Source organism: Gopherus evgoodei, chromosome 23 (genome assembly GCF_007399415.2).
Source record: "Gopherus evgoodei ecotype Sinaloan lineage chromosome 23, rGopEvg1_v1.p, whole genome shotgun sequence".
NCBI classification, from domain to species: domain Eukaryota; kingdom Metazoa; phylum Chordata; order Testudines; family Testudinidae; genus Gopherus; species Gopherus evgoodei.
The window spans coordinates 3,581,320-3,606,704 of NC_044344.1; the positions used below are offsets into that span (position 1 = coordinate 3,581,320).

General features: G+C 55.0%; 1 protein-coding gene across 1 annotated transcript; it reads right to left on the minus strand.

Moving 5' to 3' along the window:
- Positions 1-295: 295 nt before the first annotated feature.
- Positions 296-24,477, minus strand: PPP1R1B (protein phosphatase 1 regulatory inhibitor subunit 1B). The gene is made up of 9 exons (XM_030541560.1): positions 24,149-24,477; positions 20,556-20,616; positions 19,771-19,793; positions 17,663-17,738; positions 10,045-10,221; positions 6,972-7,055; positions 4,485-4,556; positions 3,347-3,496; positions 296-2,040 (listed from the first exon to the last, which is right to left on the minus strand). The coding sequence occupies exons 1-9, from the start codon at positions 24,227-24,229 to the stop codon at positions 1,940-1,942; spliced, it is 825 nt and encodes a 274-aa protein (XP_030397420.1). The 5' UTR covers positions 24,230-24,477; the 3' UTR covers positions 296-1,939.
- Positions 24,478-25,385: the final 908 nt, after the last annotated feature.

Below are 25,385 nucleotides of genomic sequence, written 5' to 3' on the forward strand. Positions count from 1 at the left end.
GACTCCAGCCCACGCTCCCTCTGTCACCAGCTCTCCAAGGCCCTAGCACTCTATGGAGCATAAGGGATTGTGAGTTGCAGCCGAGTCTTCGGCTTACCAGGATTGAGGTATTAACCACTACACCAGCCCCATAGTTAGGTGCCAGCCTCATGCACTTACTGTACCCTGGCAAACCTGCTGTTGAGAGGCCTTGGAGTTGTTCCTGGGCACTTGGTGACAGAAGGAGGACTAGCCAGGCCCATCGTATCTGAGCAACTTCTCCTTTACCCTCTCCCAATAAAACACGCTGCAACGATTTATTTACAAAGCTTTATTACTGCAATGAGGTGCATGGAAGGGGCATTGCTCAATACAGGACCAAAGGGTACAGAAGGAAAGAGAGAGACTGAAACTAAACTAAGAAGCTGCCTCTTGCTCGCAGTCCCCATTAGAGATGATATAACCATGGAAAACAGCATTTGGAATTTGGCAAACAGGAGTTTCCTGAATTTTCCATGTTAACGTTCCCTCCAGGGGTCTGGTTCAAATCCAGCTCAAGCCGCTAGCCATTGTAAGGTGTGCGGTGGCTCCTGTGAAACAAGTTAGTGGGTTCTTGGCTCAGGTCCCAGTAGATAAGTGGCCACATGACAAAAATCCTCCCTCCCTGTCACAAACTGGCCTCTTCTACTAGGCAGCATCAGCAGAGGAGTCGAGGATTGAGTGGGAGGCCTTCTCCCTCGCTAGAGATAGGGACTCAAGGGGAGTTAGGCACCTACAAAAGCTCTGAGGATCCGAGCCAGGATCCTTCCTGCAGATCCAGCTTGAGGCACGTTGGTGGGGGAAGCTTGACCCTATCTGCCTTAGGATATAAACTAGAGGACTTCAGGCTCCAGGGCTGGTGAACCAACACAATGATTTGGCTCCACCTCTATTCAATTGTCCAGTGCCATTTCACATTTTAATTTTAAAGTAATCCCACCTGCCCTGTCTCTCCTGCGTTCGGTGCCCCTACACCCAGTCTCTGGTCCACTGAAAGTCATGGCGATGCTCTAGTGGGTGGAATCATCTTCAAGCTTTCTCCTCTGGTCAGCACACCCCTAGACGCACTGGGCTTCCCCCTGCCACACGGAGCTGGAGTTTGCTCCTGTCTTGCTCTGTGGTCTGTCAGAGAAGCCCAGGGCCGGTTTTCTTTAATGAAATATACAAACCAGGGGAGATAAAGACCAGTTCGTCACCCCGCTGGAAGGAAGGAATTCTTGCCCAGCTTTGCATGTTCATGCACCCACAGACCCTCCCACACAAGCCAGGATTCCACATCCTAGGGCAGCTCTTGCTAGAACAACTCTAGTAAGCTGGGCAAGGTCTCCACCTCCCCTGCACCACCATCGCTGACACTAACTGCCCCCCCCATCCCACTTATAGCAGGCTCAAGCAAAGAGGGCAAGGACTAATGGACCAAAAAGACTGAACTGTCCAAAGGAAGGGCCTTTCTTTAGGGTTGAAGGCATGGGGGAAGCTTGCATTGCTGCCCCCTGTACTGTACTGGGATGTGTGATTGTCTCCTAAGGGAAGGGGCCGAAGCCCCATTGTTTGGCACTGTTAGATGGACAGGACAGAGCACTAGTAAATGGAGAATAGGGGAAATCTTGCATTAGCCTCCGGCCTGGGATGGATTACAGCAAGAGGACTTGCCCATCTCTATCATCTAGATGGACATGCAGAGGCTTTCAAACATCTGGTCCAGCTGCCACCTTTCGCCAGCACTAAATTCACTTAACAGAAACAAGTCATCCATTGGCAGGTCACGGGAAAAATCAGAAAGATGAGAAAGGAAGTGTGTGTGTGTGGGGGAATAAAGTAAACGAGGCCGTTAAGAAAAGAGAATCCATAACATGGAGCGGGAAGATGAGTGCGTTCCACCTCTGTGACGGCTTCCTCCATCTTCCTTCCGCCAGCCAGGCTAACTGGTGCCTCCCAGCGGGGAGGTGGCGGAGCAGTTCTCTACGTTAACGGAGCGTGGAGGTCTCTCTGCAAAGCCAACGTGTCTCCGCTCCTTGTGTTCTGGGGAGGGGAAAAGGAAAAAAAAAAGATGCAGAAGCTGTAGATTGTGAGCTGCCCAAGGCAGGGATCACCTGTTATTTGTTTGCATGTTACCTAGTGCAAAGATCCTGGATTGACAGGAGTCAGTTTATGGCTCTGAGGTGCAGGTCCTTAGAGCCTGGGGCTGTGGGGACCCTGGGTCTCTGCCACTCCCTTGTCACCACCAAGGGACTGTCCCTATGGAATCACCTCACCAATCCTGGAAGGTCAGGCCCCGCAGGAAGTCCTGTTGGAATGGCCAAGGTGTGCACCCCCTGCTTCAGCCAGGAAGTGACCCGAGTGGGTGGCTGAGTGACTCTGCATGCTCTCCATTGCCGCTGCATCATATTCCGCTCTTGCCTATCTCCTGTAATCTGCCTCCAGCCCATTCCCACTTCACTCCTGCCCTTCTCCTTGGGTCCTCCTGCTCCTTGCCTCATCTCTGGCTACTGCCCATTTGCTGCATTCCTGACCGTTGGCTAGCAGACCCGGCACTGACCCTGGCTCGTCGTCTGACTACTGACTCTGACTTGACCCCCCAACTTCTGATCCGAGTCCTTCCCATTGGGCCAGACTGCCTGCGCCCCGGTTCCTAATGCGTAGAGACTACTGGGATGACAATAATCATGAAAGCAGCTCTCCAAACTGCCCTAGGCTGACATCCCTTTATCTAATGGGAGGACCTTGCTTCCACCCAACACTCTGTCATTTGCAAAGCAGTTACTGTTTGCAATCCAGATGCATGATTGGGGGGGAATATCCATTCCATGGATCCCACCAAGCGAGCCTCTGGGGGGCGGGGCAGGGATCCCAGCTTGTAGCTATTAAAAGAGCCATGTGGCTCTTTTTGTGAGAGTCTGGGTGTTAACCAGAGTGTTGTGGCCAAACTCTAGCTCAGGGGAGGCCTTTCTGCAGAGCCAAGCTTCTCCATGCGGTTTCAACAGGATGCAGGTTCCCCCTTCGCTTTGTGTTCCCAGCTGTTAGTTGCCATGCGCTGTTAAAACAGTAGCCACATTCCACCCCAGAGCTGGCTGCATTTCAGCACTGGGGATGTGGCTCTTGCGTTTTCCTTTGCCTACCCCACTGTTGTGGGTTAGATGAGGCTTCTTTAATGAATGTGGTGAAGCTGCCTGAGAGCCGCCCAAGGAGCGGGTACCCCTGAAGTGTTAATGGGCTCTGCGTTAACTGGCTCTATTTATGGACTCTGCATCCAGCACTGATTCATTCTGTCGTTGCTCCTGCTACACACCCCCCACACCATTCTTGCTCCTCAGGCTCATGACGTTACCACTTGGGGAAGGACTGTCCTGTCCTGGATCTGGTTCCTGGGCCTTGGTCCCCTCTCCTTCAGTAGCTTCAGGTTTCTCCCATTCAGTGAGCGAGTTCAGTTCATCCCCAAGCTCTGCTATCCCGCCAGCAAAGGACACTTTCTGGCCACCTACCGGGAGTAAACACCCGCATGTTAAATGATGGAAGTCTCCCTCCCCCATCACTGAGGGTCCAGGCTTCATGCAACAATCAGACAAGTGCTTTAAAACGTCACCATGAATCAGTGAAATCCTGATGATCGATCGAGCCCAGGGCAGATCCAGATCCAAGCCCTCCTTCCCCTAAAATTAACATTAGGATCCTCTGGAAAGACCCTCCCCTAGTCTCTTCTACTCAAGGCTCCAAAGTTCCTCCCAGGCAGCCCACCAGTCTAGACGCTCCGGGAAGGCTAATGAAATACCTTTGGGAGCCTGATTAATTTTCAGCCACAGAAAGCCACTGATTTGGGATTAGGATGACCAGATGGCCCAATTTTATAGGGCCAGTCCTGATATTTGGAGCTTTTTCTTATATAGGGTCCTATTACCCCCCACCCCCATCCTGATTGTTCACACTTGCTGTCTGGTCACCCTATTTGGGGTAGCTCAATTTCGGAGACACCTTGGCCCGGGGCCCAGCTGGCTGAGGAAGAAGAGGTCAGATGGACAAATGGATGAGAGCTGTGGGTGATCTATGTCCTCTGAAAATTAGGCCTTGTCTACACTACAAATGCCATCCTGGCAACCCCCTGGTGTAGACGCAGCTTGTGCCAGCAGATGGCGTTTCTCTGTTGCTAGAGCAAGACCACCTCCCTGAACAACATTAGCTAGTCTGACAAGACTTTGTAGTGGACACCTGGCCTTGGGGCTGGGGGCTTGAAAATGGTGCTAATTTTAGCCTTGATGCTTCAAAACCCAAACAAGGAAAATGCAAAGGGAGACCGAAACCAGGGCTTATAAAGCCTGGCCCCCAGGTTAGCGCCAGGCCAGGTAGGTGCCTCCTCTGAAAGCATAATGGAGATGGTAGCTGACCCTTAACCCTGGAGACATTGCTGGGTCTCCCACCCACTGCAGCAAATCCCCATTGATTCGCCATTGTCTATCACGCCGGCAGATTACCTTTCCTTTTGTGTGATTTGATGACAGCTGGATAGATACGGGGTTCAAATGCTCTGGCCTCATTTCCCGGGGCTTTTCAGTGGGCAGCAACAAATGAGAAAAAACAGGACGCATTGCACAGAATTCTCCATCGGAAATATCAACAAAGGGGATAAACAAATCGGCAAGCGGGCCAAACATGTCACAACTCGATGTGCTCTGAGCAACAGCCCTGCAGAGGTACGGACGGGCTCCCCTCTCATAGCTAAGCTGAACTGTGGGACATGCTTACCGTGTCCAGGCACAAATCAAGGACGGTAGATCCTGAGCAGCACAGTATTAGGGGCGATCAAATGCCCAGTGAGAGCCCTGACTCAGAGTGAGGGGGTTGGGGAAGAGCACAGATACATCCTGAGTGATTCTCTGATTTACACTGGTCTGAGTCTGAAGGGACTCCTTTACAGATCAGGTCCCCTAGGCTGGGAGGAATCCAGAGCTAGGACAGTCATCTCTGAGAGCTAGAGGATACCGGTGCCCTCTGAGTGATTCCCCCAACAGGGGAAGTGGGTTGTGGCATTGCCGTTGGTTTCACACAGCATGAGACCACCCCCTAGGTGAGTTACGCTCTCAGTGTTCAGCTTTCCCTAAAACTAGAGGTGTTGCCTGCACTTTGAATGGGGAGAGATCAAACTTTTGTTGTTTCCCTGTCAATGAAACCACCACCCTCACCCTTTGTAGCGTTAACGTGCTTCCCTGCAGTGGGAAGAACCCAACTCCAAGGGGAACTAGCTAGTTTGGGAGAGCCAGAAAACTGAGAGGGACTAATCTCCAAAACAATGGTTTACACCAGCCCCTCCACACCCACAGCTTTGGGGGCTGAGAGGGAAGGGAAAATGGGACCCGGAATAGAACTGCCTCCAGTTTGAGAATCACAAAGCAAACTCCTGCTGAAGAAGGTTTTGCAAACCCAGGGTGTCATCACTGCAGAGTTAACTCTGGCATTGTCTCCGAGCCCTCTCCTGTCCACACAAAATCCTGTTGCCCAAGTGGGTCTATCTTCACTGCAGTTAACCCAGGCTCTTATCCAATTTTAGCTCAAACCTCTCCCCATCAACCAACCCTCTTGGACTTGGGTTTGGAGATGCTTTAAGCCCAGGCTAGCTGACCAGGATGGGGCTGGGTTAGCCCCGGGCTCTAGTTTAACACTGGCCAAACCACTTGAGTGCTTATTGTCCTCCAGTGCTTTCCCACAAATCCCCTCATGCACCCAGGACAGACCAATTCTCGCCACAGCTGACTGGCAAAGAATCCAAGAGCAGCCCAGCTCACTGCACGCAAAGAACCAAGGGCTCTTCCTCCATGAGAAGTCCTAGCAACACACACAGGAGTGCAGCACCACCAGTGAAGGCCTGTTAACTAGGGCCTGCCTGCTACTGACTCCAGGGCTAGAGTATTGCAGTGCAGCTATGACCCAAGAGCACAGCTGGGTTTTGTCCCTTGCTGCTGGAGTCCGGGCGGGCTGCTCCCTGTCCATGTGTGCTCTGAGCCAGCACACTCCAGAAATGGCAACGAAAGTTAAAATGGCACTAGCCACAAAGACTAAACTGAAGGTTGAGGGTTTTGGTTTCTGATGCTTTCAATTCTAATCCTCAGAGGGGTTTGTTGTGACCCAGAGAAGGAAACATCGGGCCAGATGCTGATCTCAGTTAAACCAGCATAAATCTGGAGAAATTCCATTGACTTCACTGGAGTTACTCCAGATTTACATGGGTGGAAATGAGATCAGAATCTGATTTTGTTACCATACACAGGGGCCAGCGTCTGTTGTGAATTACCCCGTGTAAATCCAGAGCGACTCCGTTCATGTCTTTCTGGTTTTGCCCCAGAGGATCTGACAGCAGATTCTGGGCCCCAGTTTTTTCTTGGCAACCTCCCTTTCCAAACAGAACAGTGCCAACCAAATCAATGATCTGTTGTGGCAGGAAAGAGAGAGGACTCTGGGGCACTGAATGCTAAGGGGGTTCCTTTATTACGCCTGCTGGATGCAGACGGACACCACGGTTCTCTCTGTCTCCAAGACTTGCTCAACAGCCTGCGTTCCGTGGTGTCAACCTTTCTACGCTCCACCTGGCCCTCCTCCCCTGCACACCTGCCTTGCCGCCCCCTCCAGAACCTCTGGATGTTGTGTTTGCAAGAAGCCTGGACACCAGTGCAGGCGTGAAACCCCAGGCCCGGCTTCCCGAGGTGAGAGACGCCGCCCGCCGCGATGACATGTGCCTCCTATCCTGATAAAATTTCTCTCTGCTGTAATCACCAGCTTCCCGGCGCCTCTGGAGCTTAGCAGCAGGGCGGGGAGTGTGCGTGCACACTCGGGAAGGGGTGCGAGCCTGTGAAAAGCAGCGTCAGCTGTTTCCCCAGATTTGGCTGGAACCGTTTTCTTTCTTTCCGTGGTACGTCTTGTACAATCCCTCTTCCCTGGCCTCTCACAAGAGGGAGCCATTCCCTTACCGGAGTGCTGCTTTGGCAGAGCTGGCTTGGGACGGGCTGCTGCGGCCTCAGGTGCCAGAGGCAGCTCCTTCATCTCCTGGGCTCCTGGAACGAATACAGGAGCAAGATAAGCCATCTGGGGAGCGACCAACGAAGGTCAGGGCGGCTGGCACGCCGTCTGCAGAGCACAAATCCTGTCCCTCCCCCACTCCGCCATCACCGGCTATTTCAGCCCAATTCAGCCACTCTCTGTTACCCCAACGCCCCATCGCTCTTGCTACCCTCTGATGGCCGTTTCGTGGGGTGAGCTTGGCAAGTCTTGGCCCAGTTGCAAATAAGACAGGTGTCCCTGCTGGGGAAGAATCTCCCCCTGCTGCAGGTGGCTCTGCTAATCCCCCTTTGTCTTCAGTCGCAGCACAGCAGCCAAGGACTGAACGGGGCCTGGAGATCAGCTGCCCCTCTCAGCCCTACAACGTTGACACCAGATCAGGATACAGCCCCATTGGGCCAGATTCCTTATGACGCCATGGCGGTCTAGTAGATAGGCCTGGGGGTTTGGATTCAGGAGATCTGTGCTCTAGTCTGAGTTCTGGCAGGGGCCTCAGGGCAACTCTGTGCCTCAGTTTCCCCTCCCATCCTTTACCTCCTCTATTTAGACAGTAAGTAACTGGGGGGGGGGCAGAGGCTGCTTCTCGCTATAGGTCCGTACAATTCCCTGCACCATGGGTCCTTGATTGCTGCCGAGGCCTCTAGGTACCTCTGTAATAGATCTAAATCACAGAACACAGGGAGAACTCTCTGCAGCTGCTACCTTTCCTTCCTTCAGATGCCCCCGCTGCTACCATGTGGCCTATCAGAAACCAGCCAATTGACGACGGCTGGAGGGGCAAATTGGGACAGCTGGTGCTCTGGCTATTGCTAATTGCAAAGGTATTGATGTCTATAAGATTGTATCTGTCTGATTATATCTTTCCCTCCCCCAGCCACTCCCTCGACTTCATACCTGACTTGTTCTCTTAGACTGTAAGTTTGCTGGGAGTTGGGACAGGTGCCAAGTTTTCCCAAGTGTTGGTGCAGGGCCTTGCCTCATGAGTCCCCGATCCTGACCGGGGCTTTTAACTGCTCCTGGGACACAAATCTGCAATGGACACTCAGGTGCTTGGGAGAGGGGCACATTACAGATTCCCAAATAGATTTCACTACCATTGTGTTGGCAGTGCTCGGTGTGTGTGGGGAGCCCAGGATTGGAAGGGGAGGGGGCTGCGGGGCAGGACTGAGGGGCATGGACAGAGCTGTGGAGGGGGGGAGCCCCAGGCTGGGATAGCAGAGGGGGGTGTGCTTCTGAATGGAGCAGCTTTGATGGAGCGGTGGGGTGGGAGCCCAGGACGATAAAAGAAACAAAGAACTTAACTAACCCCAACCAGCCTTTCCCAGCTCTCGTGGCCCAGAGTGGAAGGGAGCTGAGGTGCCAAAGTGCCAAGATAAACGTCCCCGATTCCCACCACCCTGAATTTAATTGGAGGGGGGAATCTTGCCATCCCCCAACAGTGCAGGGAAAGCAGGTGGATGGGTTGGGGTGGGTGTGTGTCTCTGACTGAATGCCAAGGCACCAGGCTCACCGCTCCTTCGTGCCAAGCAACAGGGATGGTTTCCTAGGTGACTGGCGGCTCATTGTACCAGGGAGGGAGCATATGCGTGATGGCGGTGGGAAATATTTACAGGTTTCTCCCTAGCAGCAAAGGCGCTAAATGAAGGGATATTTTAGTATGCGCAGCGGGCCCCTGGTGAGTGGGATCCAAGGAAGGCGGGGGGGGGGGGGAGTGGAGGAATACTGAGGCCTTTAAATAGAATCTTGCTATGCTGGCAGCCTCCCACCTGCTTCCAAACTCCTTGACCGCCAGACTCGGATCCAGGGAAAACTGCCCTGGATTAAAGCAAATGAGCAGGAATTTCCTTCCCAACGGCTCTCCTGTCCCCCACATCACTTCCTTCCAGGGCTCAGAGAGGTCAGAACCCCCCCCACACGCCCTGCTTCCCATAAATGGCCAAGCAAGCCCCATCTGCTGGAGTCTGGTGGTGCTCATCCTCGGAGTATCTGAGCATCCAGGGAACCTAAACAGCTGAGCCCTGCACAGGGATCCACTGCTCCAGGACACCGGGCTTGGAAACCTCTTTCTTTAAAAGAGGAATCTCAGCAGAGCAAGGCCAGCAGGATGCCCTGGGAACTGCTGAGCCACCCTTTGAGCTGGAGAACAGATACGAACTCTCCGCCAACTCTGGCAGCCAGGAGCGGGACGAGCCATCCCGGAGCTCCCGCTGAGCCTAAATCGTGGACTTGTCCCGCTCTCCCGTTCAGGGACGGCTCCTCAGGCTTCGCGAGGCACCCCAGGGATGGACTCAGCACAGGGAAGAAAGCAGCGATTCCCATCGCCGTGATACCGAATGGAACAACCCTTCTAGCTAGAGAGCTGTGATTTGTGCTGGCGTCTAGCACTGTGCCCACATGGAGAAACTGAGGCCCAGAGCAAGTTCCCAAGATCAGCTGGAAAACACCTCTCCTGAGTCCCAGCCTGGCAGTGAAGGGACAGCTGCAGTAGCTGCCAGCCATTGGCTAAGTTTCTTGGCTGCATGATTTGCGAAGGACCATTCTCCCGGGGCTGTTGGAAACACAACGCCAACCTTACGGGATCCAGGACTAGACGCTCGTCTGCCTGGCTCCCAGATCTGTCCTTGTAGGACATGATCACGCTGCATTGCACGGCCCTTGGCTCCCCTCCTGAGGGAAGATCTAACGACCTGAGCTTCCCCTCTGGTTTTCCATTACCCCTCTTCCCAGGCAATGGCACTGCTGTGTTACATTGATGTACGGCAAGTTGCAGTACCAACTGCTGCCACTGGGAGGCAGGACAACTAGCTGCCCCAAAGGGGGAATTTTGGGTGCTGCAGGATGTGCAGACCCAGAGCAGGGAACCTGGTGGGGCCGAGTCCCGGGGCGCCTGCCTGCACCTGCAGCCCAACACCACTACCTTTGGGCACCAGCTGCTTCTGCCCCCTGCCTCCCCCCAAGTGGCTATTTATACTGCATGTCTCTTACCAGGAGCGCCGCTGCTCTCCAGTTCACACGGGCCGGGGATCTCGGAGTCAATGTCGTCTGGGTCACAGGACTTGTCATCCTCGGCCTCCCCTTCGGAGCTGTCCTCCTGCTCGGCAGCCTCCTCGTCCTCCAGGCCGCTGCCGGCCTCCAGGTGTGACTGCACAATGCGCTGCATGGCTGGAATGCACAAGGAGGGAGGGAGAGCCAACTTGTGCCAGTGGGAGCCGGGTCCAGCCAGTGCAGGTTCCAGGCGACCCAGCCTCTGTGGTCTCCGGCACTAAGTGGTAGAGTGCGGAGGGATCCGAGAGATGGGAGCCACACCCCACTAGCCAGCTCTCTGGGTGTATTATACTGTAGGATCGCAGAGCGCTTCACAACCCCCAGATGACATTCACAGCCTCCCTCCCTCACAGCAGGTCAGTGTTATCCCTGCTGCACAGATGGGGGGAAACTGAGGCACAGAGCGAGGAAGTCACTTACCTGAGATCAAACCCAGTCAGTGGCTAGAGCTGGAACAGAACCCAGGAGTCCTGGCTCCCAGGCCTGTCTTCTAACCACTTCACCTTTCTCTCAGAACTCCACACAGACCAGATTCTTCTTTCACTCGTATCAGTTTTATTCCCAAGTTTACACACTGATTTCAGAGGAGTTAAACCTGATTTCAATTGCTGCGAGAATGTTATCAAGTCTGAGCTCTATAAAGGACATTACCAATGTATTCTTCACATCACTGGTGTTACAGTAACACCACCTGTGAACCTAAAGTTTGTTTCCTGACCAGTTTTTCCCCTCCATCCCGTGTGCATGCCGGCCTGTTTGTTACAGGGTTGCTTGTAAGTGCTGTGACATGTGAACACTGCTTGGCTATTGTGGGTGGCTAGTAAGCACAGGCCCACGGGCATGGGTTTGTCATTGCAGGGCAGTGATAGTCTCGGCAGGTGCTGATGGCGCCTTCAGAGAAGAGCCAGTGCCTGAGCTCTGATCCCCCTGTGCTCTGGGCGTGTTTGCGGAGCTGCTTTCTGGATGCCCTTGGTTCTCCCCGGACCCAGTGGAGGAGGCAATCTTCTCCTGGGAGCAGCGAAGCCTGGTTGCATGGTAGAGACCCACCAAGCCTGCACAAATCAGCCCTCTGCTGAACCAATCTGCACATGTGCCTGGAAACCCATTCCTGGCAAACCTCTGGGTACGCCGGCTCAGTGCAGTACACAGGGCAGCCCTATGACAGCAAATGTCAGTGCCTGCATACGCTTGTGTGTGTGTGTGTGCGTGCGTGCGCTGCAGACAGACACGTCTAGCCTGCTAACGGACCGGCCAGCAGATTGCAGACACACAGCTTCAGAGTACAACGCAATGCTGCAGCTTCCCATGACCTTCCCCCAGCCTGCCTGGGGATCGTATGAAAGCTCAGAGGTCAGATGTCCGATGTCCACAGTACACTTACTGCGTTCAAAACCCCACAGCAGCACCCAGCCTCAGAGCCCGGGTCAGCTGATCTGGGCTTGCGGGGCTCGGGCTGTGAGGCTATCAAATTGCAGTGGAGATGTTTGGGCTCTGTCTGGAGCCTGGGAGATGAGACCCCCACTGTAGACATACCCCTAGTGCCCCTCTTTGAAGGGCTCCACGGGATCTCATGAAGCATCAAACGAGCCAGAGTGGAATACCTGGCCAGGAAGTGAAGTGGGGAAGCAGCCTGGAATTTAATACGGCGCCAGCTCCCACCAGGATGATTGTCCTGTCAGCAGATCACGCTGCCGCTCACACCCCAGTGGACAAGAGGAATTAGCTTCACGGCCAGTGAAACAGACAAAGCACACGGGGCAAAACCCTCCCTCCCTCAAATGAATCCGGCTCTGCCCCAGCGGTTTGATCACTGGACATGCTGACTGGGTCTGGGTCTTCATCCACCTCCTTCCCTTCACTACCATGGGACGAAGTGGGGACCATCCTACCTGCTCGCCCTTGCTGCGGTACAGAGGCAGCTCAAAAGGGTTCCAAGCAGCGTGGCAGCCTTCATGAAATCTGGCTTCCCGCGGGACCAGCGCCGGCCACTGACTTCCCAGCCAGGGGAGTTTGCAGCTGGGTGCAGGGCCACCCAGAGGATTCAGGGGGCCTGGGGCAAAGCAATTTCGGGGGCCCCTTCCATAAAAAAAAGTTTCAATACTATAGAATACTATATTCTTATGGGGGCCCCTGCGGGGCCTGGGGCAAATTTCCCCACTTGCCCCCCTTCTGGGCAGCCCTGGCTGGGTGACCCTAGGCTATAGAGCTCAGCTCATACTGCCCTAGCTTCAGGTAATGTTCACATTGCAGCTGGGAACCAGCCTCCTGGCCCAGGCAGACTCGCACTAGCGTGGTGAATGGATCTTCTGGCTCAGGCAGGTGCCCGGGCTTTCGAGCCCCCCGACCCCCTCGGCTTGAGAACCCGAGCCGGAATGGCCCCACTGCTAGCACGAGTCTGCTTACGTGAGCTGGGTGATCCGCTCCCAACTGCAGCATAGGCAAAGCCTCTGCAGCCTGCTCCTCCACACCCCGTCCCTAGAAACCCTGGGTGCTTTATCAGTGACCTTGAGACGGTTCGAACAGCACGGAATTTCCACCCTGTCCAAGCCAGCACCTGCCCTTCCAGGCTGGAGATCACCATTGACCTGAAAACCCAGCCGTGGTGTCACAGTGAGGGGGCGAGTCCTTACTTAGACGCCTCAATGCGAGCTGAGCTCAGCTGAAAATTGGGGCTGCTGAGAACCAGGGCCGCCAAGAGCGGGTTTGGGCCCAGGTGAAAAAAAGTTTCCGGGCCCCCCAGCAATGGCGGGCTGGCTAAACAGGGCCGACGAAGCTGGGGAAGCCGGGCCCCAGCCCCCCTTCCATACTGCCGGGCCCCGGTAATTTGTACCGGCTTCCTCCCCCCTCTTGTCGGCTCTGCTGAGAACATAGCAGGTGGGGAAATCGGACCCGATTTGGGGAGGTGGGGGGACGACGGAACTTGCTACGTAGCTCAGATTTGGGGCCTTTTGTAAAAAAAAAGGCAATTGAAATGTATATTTCAGGGATGAAAAATAAGGGGATTAGGGCTAGATGCAGTAGAGGGGGTGTGTTGGGTCACGGGCAGGAAGCAGAGGTGGCTATAAACACCACCAGGTAACAAGCCACTGTCAACAGTGGACTCTTGTCTCTGTCTCGCGGATTGGTTTTATTTCCCCAAACAAGGCGGGTCCCATTCCTTGCTGAGATCTACATCCCTGCCCAGGCTGAAGAACGAGGAAACATTTGCTTTGTGGGAGCTAAGGGGCTGGGTTCACAGGGCTGGAAAGAGGTGGTTACGGGCACTCAGAAACAGTGGTGTGAAATACAAGAGCTGTCACATCTTTGAGCCGAGGGGAAATATGGGTTTGGGATAAAGGGGGGGACAGGGAGGCAGGACTCCTGGGGTCTCTTCCTGGCTGTTGATTACAGCAGGAGATAGGGAGTCACGTTTCTTGGTTTGTAACTGCAGGAGGAAGCGGGGTGCATTGGTTAGAGCAGGGGCCTCCCGGCAGTCAGGATGGCTGAGTTCTGTTCCTGGCAGAGAGAGGGAATATAGTCTAGTGGCTGGATCACAGGATTGGGGGCCCCAACTGGCTTCTATTCCTGGCTCTGAGAGGGAGTATGGTCCAGTGGTTAGAGCAGGGGGGCCTGGGTTCTATCCTGGGCAGGTCAGTGTAGGTGTCTCAACCCTCTTGATCCTAGGAACTGAGGCAGCGGGAACCAGGAGGCCAAATCCCAGCTGGGCCTGGGCAGAGTGCGACCTGAAGCCACTGTCCCTTTAACACGCCGGTTAGCGTGTTCCACCAGTAAAGCAGGACTGATGGCAGGGAGAATGGCGAGCGGGGCCCTGCTGCCTCCCTCCTGGATTAGAGGAGAGGGAGGCTGTGCCAGAGCGTGCCCTCCCCCCCGGGCCACACTTCAGCCTCCACTGGCTCTGAGGCAGCTAACCCTGCACCCAGCCCAGCTGCCTGAGCTGCTGCCAATGCACGGAAGGGGAGTGCGGGAGGTTGGCAGAGGAGCCAGAGAACTTAGTGATAAGCTCAGGGAGAGAGATAGAGTGATGGCAAAGGGAGGGAGGGAAGCACCCTCCTCTAGCCTTGAAGGCAGCACAAAGGAGCCTGCCGGGCCTCCCTCTCCGGCCGGCCTTGAAACCAGCCAGTGCCTGCATTGGAGCCAAGAGGCAGGAGCAAAGCCAGAGCGGCCGGATCAGCGGCCAGAGGGCCAGCGATCGGCATGGCCGACGCTCGGGGCTCCCCAACACTGGCTGGGATGCCCTGAGGCCAGGCTGGAACAGACTGTTCCAGCCCCTGCTGTACTAAGGGCTGGGCAATATTGACCCTCTCTTCATTCCACTGACCCTTGGGCCCTGATTCACCCCAGCAATGGCACAGGGACCGAAGGGAGAGAGCGATTCACCTCTCTAGGCCTGGGGCCTGCTCTGGCCCTGGACAGAGTTAGAGGGGCCTTGAGCCCCCATGGCCCATGGGCATCAGAGCCACCCAGAGGAACGGAGCATGGGAACACCCTGGTCATACCCCCTCCAGCCCCTGTCTACCCTGTCCTGCTCCCAGCACTGGCCGTGGAAAGGGGACTATTCATGGGGCACGGGGCTTCCAGATCACAGACGCCATAGGAAGCTGAAGAACTGGCCCTTGGGTGGGTCATTTTAAAGGCACAAGGGTGTAAAACTTCCCGGGGGGTGGGGGGAATAACAGTTCCCTGGGCTTGGCATGGGGGTAACTGGGTGAAATTTACAAGGGGCCAAACTACAGGAGCCCATTGTCCCTTCTGGCCTTAAACTCTGATGAATCCTGTGACTTCTTAGGTCCATCTGCACAGCAGGAAAAGACCCATGGCAGGGCCACAGCTGGCCCAAGTCAGCTGACACAGGCCTGGGCTGCAGGGCAGTAAAACTGCTGTACGAGACGGCTCCCAGGGCCTGGGCTTCTGCCCAAGCCTGCATGTCCCCCTGGCTATTTTCAGGCCTGCAGCCCAAACCCTGTGAGTCAGCTGACCGGGGCTCAGACTGCAGTGTAGATGTGCCCCATGACGCACACAGCATTTAAGTCCCAGAGAAATCTTGGGTGTGAGAGACTTGGTCCTGGCCTTGATGGATTTCACCATGTGGAGCTGAAACAAAGCCAGATTCGGGGCTAGATCCTCCACTGGTGTGAACGGGCACCCCTGCGCCAGAGCCGCACTGGTTCACATCAGCTGAGGGTATGAGCCCAAGGCGCTTTGGGGTTTTTCCAAGCTGTGTGGCCTTTGCTGGCCCAGGAGCATCCAGGCTGGGCCCTTCTCTAGCCATGCTCCCTCTGGGATGCCCATTTTGTGAGCGATATCGACCCGGGGCATGATTTCCCCCTTGCTTCCCACAAATTACACACCCCTCTATAGCCTCATAGGCCTCAGCTCCAGCAGGTAACGCAGCCCCCCAGCACCATCTGGGTCCTTCCCTCTCTTGCTGCCATGCGGGAGGCAACGTGCCTTCAGAGGCAGCAACAGAACAAAGCAGGGGGCTGGGAGGGAACACGGGGGAGGGAGAGCAGAGCCCGAGTCCTGGCAGATTTCACAGAACCCGAGATGTGACAGAGACAGGTGAGAACAATAGGTGAGTGCGGATTACGTGGGAGCAAGCAGCTGATGGGAAATTGATATGTATGGTACAGAGCGTGTGTGCACGTATGTGTGAGCTTGACGCAGTGTGTGTATGTGTGTGCATGAGAGAGAGACACAGTGTGTGTGTGCGTATGAGTGTGCAGGAGTGAAACTGGGTGATTGTGTATGTGTGGGAGAGGGAGAAGCAGCCAAGCAAGAAATGTGTTGCCTAAATCCACTCCTCATCCCCACTATCCACCAATTCATGGCCCCGCTCCAGGCCTCGGTTTCCCTGTCTGTAACGTGGGAGTAGGGGTGAGCCTGAACTCCAGGCTGTCTGCCCTGCACACTGAGATCCCCAGGGCGGCAGTCAGAAGGGATGAGCTAGGAGCAGCGAGGACCCTCTCTCTGGATCTCTCCGCCTGTTGAGGCAGCCCCATCACCACGCACCCTGCAACGAGATCCCTGCGGGGCAGTAAACTCTTAAATACCTGGCAGCGTCTGCAGCACAGACAGATTGTCGAACGCACACACAACGTCAAATTAGGGCTTTAAATAGATCATGTCAGTAAACACGCTGGGCTGTATTCATCTCGCTCTGACATTGGTGTAACTCCACCCGCTCCAGACACGTCGCTCCTGATTTACACTGGGAAAAGGAGAGAGGAGAACCGGGCCCTCTGATTTTCCCAGTGATGCTCGTTCAGCTCAAAAGGTGCTAATGAGAGATTTGGGTTTGGTGTGGGGTTGGTACATTACACTCTCTCACCTGGCAACAGCTGACAGCTCCGATAGGGACACTTGCTGAGAAAAACAGGGCCAAGCCTGTTAACTCCACTGAAATCAGTCAGAGGTGTTTGTACAGAGCTTAGCACAACGGGGCTCAATCCCGTTGGCCTCCACAAGCTCCTGTAATATAATAATGGGAAAGAACTTGGGAGGGAGCGAGGGACATTCACCTCGGCGGAGAGGGTCCTTCCCAAACCTCATGTACCATCTAAGTCCCATTTAACGACTTCAAAAGAAGCTTAAGTGGGATATCAGCAAGCACAAAATATATGCTGGCCCATTGCTCACAAAAGGCAACAAAGGTCTTTTGCTGATGAAGACAACTTGGCCATAGGCAAACCCAGAGAGAAAAGCACAGCTCTTTAACCCCCAAGATCGGACCATATAACTGTCAGAATTGCGAGGGAACACATTCTGGGTCTAAAACTCTGTCTTTTTTTAACACAAAGCCTCTGTAAAGAGGGAGCCGGGACTAGTGGAATGAACAAGGGTCTGGCAGCCAGGATCTCCCTATTCCAAGCCCAGCTGAGCCACAGACTTGCTGTGTGGCCCTAGTGCAAGTCACTGCCCCTCTCTGTGCCTCAGTTTCCCTACCTGTAGAACAAGGATGGAATTATTTTGCTTCCTCTTCTGGCTGCTGCTGGGCTTATTTGATCTCTGCAGAGCTTTTAGCATTTTTAAAGTGCTGCACAATTACCACCACTCAGCTCTGAAGCATTTAAAATAAAACACACTGGCTATTTTTAATAGGGGTATGGGGGTAATAAACAATGTACCAGCTCCCCCAGCTCTGCAGCAGCTGAAGCCCCAAAGTTATGATCCAAAGGACTTTGTGGCCTTTAAGGATTTGAACTTTTCCTTGTAGCTTTTGGAAACCGAAACTCGCTGCAGGGAATTGTGAAACTGACTAGAAGCAGGAAGAGAAACTGACCAGCTAAGTTTCACTGCCCCCAAGCTGATGGAAGACCAGTAAGGTGTCTATCAACAAGGAGGTGAGTGAGTGAAGATGGAACACGCTGCTGTGCAGAGGGCAGTGAAAAGGCCACGCATCCCATGGGGATGGAGCAGGACTTGAGTGATACATAGACCTTGTGGGTGAAGTGGGACATAGGTGATGCATAGACTTTGCACTGTCTTTCGGCACAGGGGTGAATTTCACTGCTGCTCCCAGGCTTTCTTTTTGCAAAGGATGAAATGAAAGCACATGTACCTTTAAGAGAGGGAGGCGTGTAGACACACGGGGTGGTCCTCTTTGTTTTAAGCAGGTGGCCCTCGCCCAGCGTTCTCTGGAAGGGAGGAGAATGGATTGTCAACAGTACCAGAGCAAAGAAATCAAGAGTCTCCAGTGAACATGGGCCTACGAATGGAGGGCCAAGCTCAGGGCTGGGACAACAAGTCAAGCAGCCACCCAGGTGACCCAGCCACATTTGAGGCTGGCGAAAAGCACTGGTTTCACCAGCCTAGACAGAAGTCCAGTTCCTCAAAGACTGCAGAGGTGGTAGTTGCCCACTTCAGGCAACGTGGTAACTCCTTATGTTTAACAGCCTGTTCCATCTTGTATCTAGCTGTGACGCTCTGGGAGTGCCTTCCCCCGGCCTGAAGGAGAGCTCGATGTGGCATGAAAGCTCCTCTCTCACCAACAGAAGCTGGTCCAATAACAGATATTCCCTCCCCAATCTCATCTTTCTCATATTCTGGGACTGATACACCGGCAACACTGCAAAGGTATTTAACTATCCCTGACATCACTGGGAGTTTGGCACCTAAACATCTTTGAGGATCTGAGGGCCTCTCTGCACAGAACAGGGACGGTGCGGTCACTGCACTGCCAGTGTGTGTCAGACCGGAGCACAGTTCTGCTCACTCCAGGAAGCAACTGGCTCCTTACTCCACCTGGGTGGGAGAGGCTTTCTGGAGAGAGAGGATCTAGAGGGTGGGCTGAGACTTCCTGGAGGAGGAGCCCTAGGAGCTGCCAGCCCTGAGGAAAAGGGGTTTGAAGTGAACTTTGTTTCACTGTCAATTCCCCAGACTCCACGGAGTGGGGATGGTGCTTGGGGGAGGCTGGGTGAGTTTGGATTCTAACTCATGTGAGTGGACTGTGTCTGAGAGCAGGTTGTGGGATATCCCTCCTCAGACAGACCAGTTAGTGCCACTTGCTATGGTGGGGCTGGGCTGAGGCCCAGAGCGTTCATGACACACACGTTGTCAAACACCCATCAGATGGTTACAAGTTTCATTCACCGTCAATACCAAGCTGGGGCAGGATTTGAACTGGCCACACGGAGGTGAAAGGTTCCATATGGCACGGTCCGTGGCTGCCAGCCAGGGGCTGGCTTTGTTAGTACACTGCAAGGTGGCGAAAGTATGTGGCAATGACGAGATAAGTCGCAAATCCTCTACAGTAACGAACTGTGAGTTCTCTGCATCATAGGGAGGCGGGGGGGCTTGAAGAGCAGCCAAACCCTGAACCGGTTCCTAAGCTTCAAATTCCTGGCTCCTGTTCACTTCTTCACCTCCCATTACAGCTTAGCACTTTGCCATGCATTAAGGAATTTAATTTCATTCGAGATCAAGGAGCAATCATGGAAAATATGGGCAGAGATAATCTCTGGCTCCAAGCTCCTGGAGCATGGGGATTGAGCTGGGCTTTGCGGACGCTCAAGTTGTTTGGGAACTTCCAAGGTAACTTTGCACCGTGCAATCTATCACTGTCATGCTGGCTTCACAAGGGCAAGGAAAAGACCCAAGGCCATGGGCCGGGGGCGCCCTGACATTTTATCCCTTAATCAATGCAGAATAACCGCGGTGACTTGCAGGGCTCCTGATAGGTAGCGACCGAAAGCAGCAGCTATATGTGACCAGCGCAAGCTTCCCCTGCCAATGCCCCTCCATCCTGACCTATGGTCCCCCACTAGTCCAATGCACAGCTCTGCCAATGCCGCACGTGCCTGACCTGCCATCCCTCTGCTATTCTGATCCTTAGCCTCTCCGTGTCCCATGCCCCGAGCCCCACGCCCAAGCTCGGGCAATGCCAGGGTAGCAGGTTTTTCCACCAATGGGTGAACTAGGATGAGTCTGTCTGGGGATGGGTCATGCCCCGGAGGCCACGTTTGTGCCTGTTCTGAGCCAGTCACACCACTGGAGGAAGGGGCTTTGTAGCATTCGTGTTGCCACTGCCTGCACCCTCCCAACTGACGCCGATGGAGGGGGCTCCTGGGGCTGCCGATACAGGTCAGAGCCTGGGTTGGCCATTTTACTGCGTCTCCATTCACCCAGCCAATCCTCCCCATTCCCTCCGTGCAGGGCCCCGTCACTGACCTGGTATGGGGAATAATCCTCTTCTGCACGAGGAAGAGGGCGGGCGAGAGGAGGGAAGAAGAAAAAGAGAATCAAGACACAAGCCAGGGGAGTGGGACGGCTGCAGGGGGCACCCACTCCTGGTCAGAGAGGGGCCCAGTTCCAGAGTGCTTGGGGCCAGAGCTGCTGAGAACGGAAGGCAAATGCCTCTTCGGTTCAGGGCCCCAAGGCCAGGTGCTCACCCCAGCCCCCATGCCAGCCTCAGGCAAGGCTGCAGCGAGATCGCCAGGCAGGGAGGTGCCCAAATGGGGAGAGAGTCACCTGGCAGCACCACCATGGGCCGCAGCGCCAGGCCATAGCAGGCCAGAGCTAGACCCGCTCTGCTGTGCACCGAGAACCACCTCGGGCATCCCTCCAGGCCTCTCAGTCTGGCATTTGCTCTCCAGGCTGGGAGGGGAGGGGGATCCCCTGAGACCAGGAAAGGGTATTGGGGTGGGGAGTCCTCAGGCTTCAATCCCAATCCCTCTTCTCCCCGGCAAGGGGTCGCCCGCCTTGCTGCCCTGGCGCACTTCAGCTAGCTGGCGATGGCCACAAGAGCCTCCCCACCCCCAGGCCCAGCCACCACCAGCTGTGACTTGGCTCCCCCCTGCCCTTTCTTCCTCTCCAGAAAGGCTGATGAGGGCCCTGATGGTGGCTGAGACGCTGCCTCTATGGAGATCTCCCTCTGCCTGGCCTCCCGCACATTCTGTGCCGTGTCCCGCCCCGACTGGGACGGAGGCCACGACCCCCGCCCAGAGCAGACTCACCTGGGGACGAGTGCTCCGACATCTGGAAGAGCATGGCAGGCGTGGGCCTCCGGCGGCGGATCTAAACGGGGGAAGAGAACGATTTGAACATCACCATTTGGGGTGGGGGTGAGGAGAGGTGATGACTCCTTGCTCCCTCTCCCCCTCCACCTGGCTTCATTCTGGCCTACAGGGAACAGGTTTCCCCGGCCTCCACTACCCACCCCCCATCAGAGCCGTTGTTGTGGTCCCCAGGACATGGCACCGGGGCAGTGGGATGCTCAGCCTCTGACATCCTTGGTGCCGATGCCTACAAAGAGCACGGTAACAATTAGGCCGCAGGGGCCCGGATATCCCAGCCGATCACGCTGATCAATATTGTCTCGTTGTTTTCTGGCGCTCCCCTGTCTGACCCCATCTCTTGTGTTATGCTTCGCTTGCCAGCTTCTTGGGGGCAGAGGCGATCTGTTTATTGTGTGTTTGTACAGCACCTAGCGCAACAGGACCCTGGACCAGGACTTGAACTCCCGGGTGCTACGGTAATACCAATAATAAAATCCTGCACCCCTCAGGTAACCCTTCACCATCACATGCCCTCTCCAGCCCCCCACTGGCCCTCTAACCCAGCGCCCTAAGCCAGGCAGCTTCTAGTCTAGTCCACCGCCTGGCTACACCAAAAAGCTGCAGCCAAACCCTTACAATGTACGTATCATCACCGCCCTCTACTGGGCAGCATTGGACTTGCACATATATACCCTCTACAGGTTATAAGCCCTGCAACAGCTACAGCCAATGGGGATTCTCCAAGGGGTAGGAGAAGGTTTCCAGCCCTGCCACACCAGACATTGCTGCACATCGCACATCCTCTGGGAGCCCTTTGAAGATGACAGAGCAGCCAGCGCTCGCGATTTTATCTCTCGACATTGGACAGCCCTGGCCCTTGGAATCACAAACATCTCCGATTTCAATTTTTAAAAATAAGGACGTTTGCAGGCCCCCCACCCCCCAGGGCTGCTGGGGAAAGCAGGGAAACGTGACGCAGGTGAAGTCCCAGAAACCGGCAGGCGAATAAAAAGAACCCCCAGTTTATTTAGTTTAAAAAAACTCATGATTTTTTAGCATATCTTGTGATATTCTGGGGGGACTTTGACTTGTGGTTTTGGAATGCCTGGGGCTGGCCAGGCTGCCTGACAATCCTAACACCCTTGTGGGGAGGTGTGCGAGAGAGAGAGAGAGAGATCTAGTGTGTGCATTGATTTTACATGGGTGTCGGGTGTGTGAGTTGGGGTGTTAGTTTTGTGTATCTGTGTGTAAGTGACTTTGTGTGTGCGCGTGAGTTGGCTTTGTGGAGAAGTGGCTGAGTGGTGTGTGCCTTGGTATGTATTGGGGTGTAAGTGATTGTGTGTGAGATGGGCGCTGTGTGTGTGTGTTGGCGTTGTGTATCAGTGTGTAGGTACACGATCTAGCGTGTGTACGTGAGTGTGAGATGGGAGGGCTCAGGCCTGGGGATGTACCAAGTTCTCCTCATCCTTGGTTTATTAAGTAGGGAAGCATCTAAGCCCAGGGCCTCCCTCGTGAGGAGGTAGTAGGAGAGGATGGGGCAGACAGTCCAGCTGCAGGGGCTGGTCAGTCCAGCCCAGCGGGATGAGATCGGCTCTCTCAGATACCAGGCTGGTGAGGCCAAGCACCTGGAGGAAGTGAGATCAAAGCTGAGCGCATCTTACAGGGGGGCAGTTCGGGCCATTCTGGGGGCACAGGTGGGGCAGCATCAGGGCAAGCTGCTGGGGCCAACATGGCAGCCTCATCCCTCATCTGGCTGGCGCCCGCATGTGAAGGAAAGGGAAATCGGGCTCCACAGCCCTTTGGCCTCCCTGTTGAGGCTGCTAGCAGAGGCCAATTGGTGCGATTTGTCACATGGACCCAGGTCCGCCAGATGGAGGCCCCTGAACTCAGGTCACATGGGGCATCCAACTTCCATGAGATGGTAACTTGACGGGCCATTGGCCTGACTGGAGCTGCCCCCCCAAATGTAGGAGTCAAACTACTTCCACGCCTGGAACGGAAACCAGGTTTAATCTCTGACTGATAACCCTGAGGTCACGCTCCTCTCCAGGAACACATTGGCACTGGGCCGGTTATGTGGCTGGAAGGGGGAGCATATTGGTTAGACTTGCAATTCATGAGGATCACCAGTGCGAGCGGAACCCGGGTTCGCTTGTGAAATTGCATCTGGCATCATAGGTGCCGGAACGAGAGGGACTGGGGCGGGGGTGCGGCTGCCGCACTCCCTGGCTTGAAGTGGATTCCATTATATCCAGGGGTTACAGTTTGGTTCAGTGGCTCTCAGCACCTCCCCCTCACCCTCCACACTCTACAAGTCGTTCCAGCGCCCTGCCTGGCATGCACCGTCTGTAATCTCACCTGACCCAGCCTGGAACTCGGAAGCCACCTAGCTCAGGCAGGCAGGCAGGAGGCCCCCCAAGACAGGGGGAACTTTGATCTGACACCCGACCCTTCTGCTCTTTGCTGGGGGCTCGTGGGGCCCGGACCCAAGTCGCATCTGGATTCAGCAAATCCAGTCCTCAGTGCTGCCTGTCTGGAGGCACCTGGGCTTGACAAACACAACTCACCCTCAGATTTAACCCTGTGTGGTGACTGGCCAGCACCGGATTTAACCCTGCGTGGTGACTGGCCAGCACCGGATTTAACCCTGCGTGGTGACTGGCCAGCCCCCGAACGGCTATTCTCGCTCCAGGGGCATGGTTCTGCAAAGAGCTCAGGTTCTGCCCTCCTGGCTGCTAAGGGACTACGGTGCCTTTTATGAAATTCCAGCCCTTTAATGCCCAGATGCCTCAGCCTGCTGACCGGCTCTAGGACAGGAAGTGGAGTTAGGGCTGAGCAGGGAAGGCCCGGGTGGGGGCATGGTGCTTTCTTGGGGCTGTGCTCAGAAAGCGGGTTCGGGGGTCATTCGGTAGATAGGGTCTGATGCTCAGCTGGCGTAAATCAGCCCCACTGATGTCAATATAGCCACACTGATTCACACCAGCAGTGGATCCCGCCCGCTGCTTGTTGGCATGTGCGCGTGAAGGACGCGTGTGCATGTGAATGTGCGCTGGGCTTGGGTGTGTCACGGCAGGGTGCGTACCTGAGCAGGCTTTGATTTTTTATTTTTTTTAGATGGAGGGTTGTTTGGTGTGCCAGTGTCCTGGCTGGCTGGGGGTGTGAGAGATGCAGGGTGCACAGACCACTGTGCATTTTAGTGCATGCACAGCTGGGGGTACGAACCTGGGGTGCACAGACGTGGCCTGGGGCGTGAGTTTGTTTGCACTGGTTTTGCGGGTGGGTGTGCAGGAGGGCTGGGTGTGTGCGAAGGGCTAGGCGAGTGTGCGCAGGGAGGAATGTACCGAGCAGCTGGGTGACCAGGTGTGTGAATTGTGTCTCCACACCTGTGTGTGTGACTGGACCTGTAAGGGACTGTCTAGGAGCATGTGCCTGTTTGCACGGGGGTGCGTGTGTGACCTAGCAAGCAGGCGCCAGCCCTAGAACCCAGCATTTCTCCACTGTGTCACTGCCCCCTGCCCCGTCACCCCCCAGTCCCGACATGCTCCCCTTACCATGTCCACTGCCCTGGGGTCCAGCTGGCCGGGGGGCGCCGGGACGGAGAACTGGATCTTCTTGCGGTCCTTGGGGTCCATTGCACCGTCGCTCTCTCCCACTTCCCAGCGGAGTCTCCAAGTCCACGTCTCGCTCTCCCCCTGAACTGAGTGCAGGGAGAACGGGGTTCTGTGCCCCCCACTTCTTCCAGCCCAGCAGGGTCTCTTCCTCTGCTCCTCAGCGAGTGAGTCTGCACCCCGTCCCCCAGCAGAGTTAGACAGCTCCTGAGCCCAGCTCCATCCCCGCTGCACAGTGAGTGGTGGAGACGGGAGGGGAGAGGCAGAGGGAGAGAAGAGGAGGAGGGAGGGAGGGAGGGGAGAGACAAGTTATTACTGGCTCTCTGGAGTCAGCCTGAATTATTAATCTCCCTGGGCAGGGGGGCAGAGGGCTAGCTTAATGAGCCCTCGTGGGGAGCCAACTGGCGGGGGCGGGGAGTTCAAACAAAGCCACCCACGTCCAGTCTTAACCCTTTCACCGCCCAGCTGTGGAGATGCCCCCCAGAAGCAAATGGTTTCTAATGGACAGCATTGCCCAGTGGGGCAACCAGGCACTGGATGTTGTCCAGTAGATAAAGCATTAGGCTGGGAGTCAGAAGACCTGGGTTTTATTCTGCTTCTGCTGCTGAGTTAAGGCAAGGCAGTTAGCTGACCTATGCCTCAGTTTCCCCAGCTGGACAGCAGGGGCAGCGATTAGAGCTGCTTGGGACTTGTTCAGTGAATAGTTTTGTCATCAGAAAAATGGCAGTTAGCAAGACAGGGTCGGGCGCAACGAATTTCCCAGCTTGAAAATAATGTTGAGGAAAAACAAAGCAACCAAACGTTCGGGGCTTCAGAACGCTGACATTTGCCAAAGGAAAAATTCAGTTTTCCAGGCACAAAACAACTTTTCAGTCCCAACTGTAAAGCTCGTTTTACTGCAAAGACGTTTCTAGAAGAAAGGTTGAAATCTACACCAAGCTCTTCGACCTGAGCCGAGGGAACGTTTTCGACTGACCCAAAACAAGGGGAAAAATCAATTGTTTTTTTCCGTTTGCGAATTCTTTCGAGGTTTCAACGTTTCATCCCGATTGGAGAAGGGAAAAGAATGTCAGACTCTCAAATGCCTTCACCGCTGCCCTCCGATCGCTCCACACGCTGCTGTTGTAATTTGCTATGGGGAGCTATGCTGGATGTGTATGTGTATCTAAGGTTGTGCGTG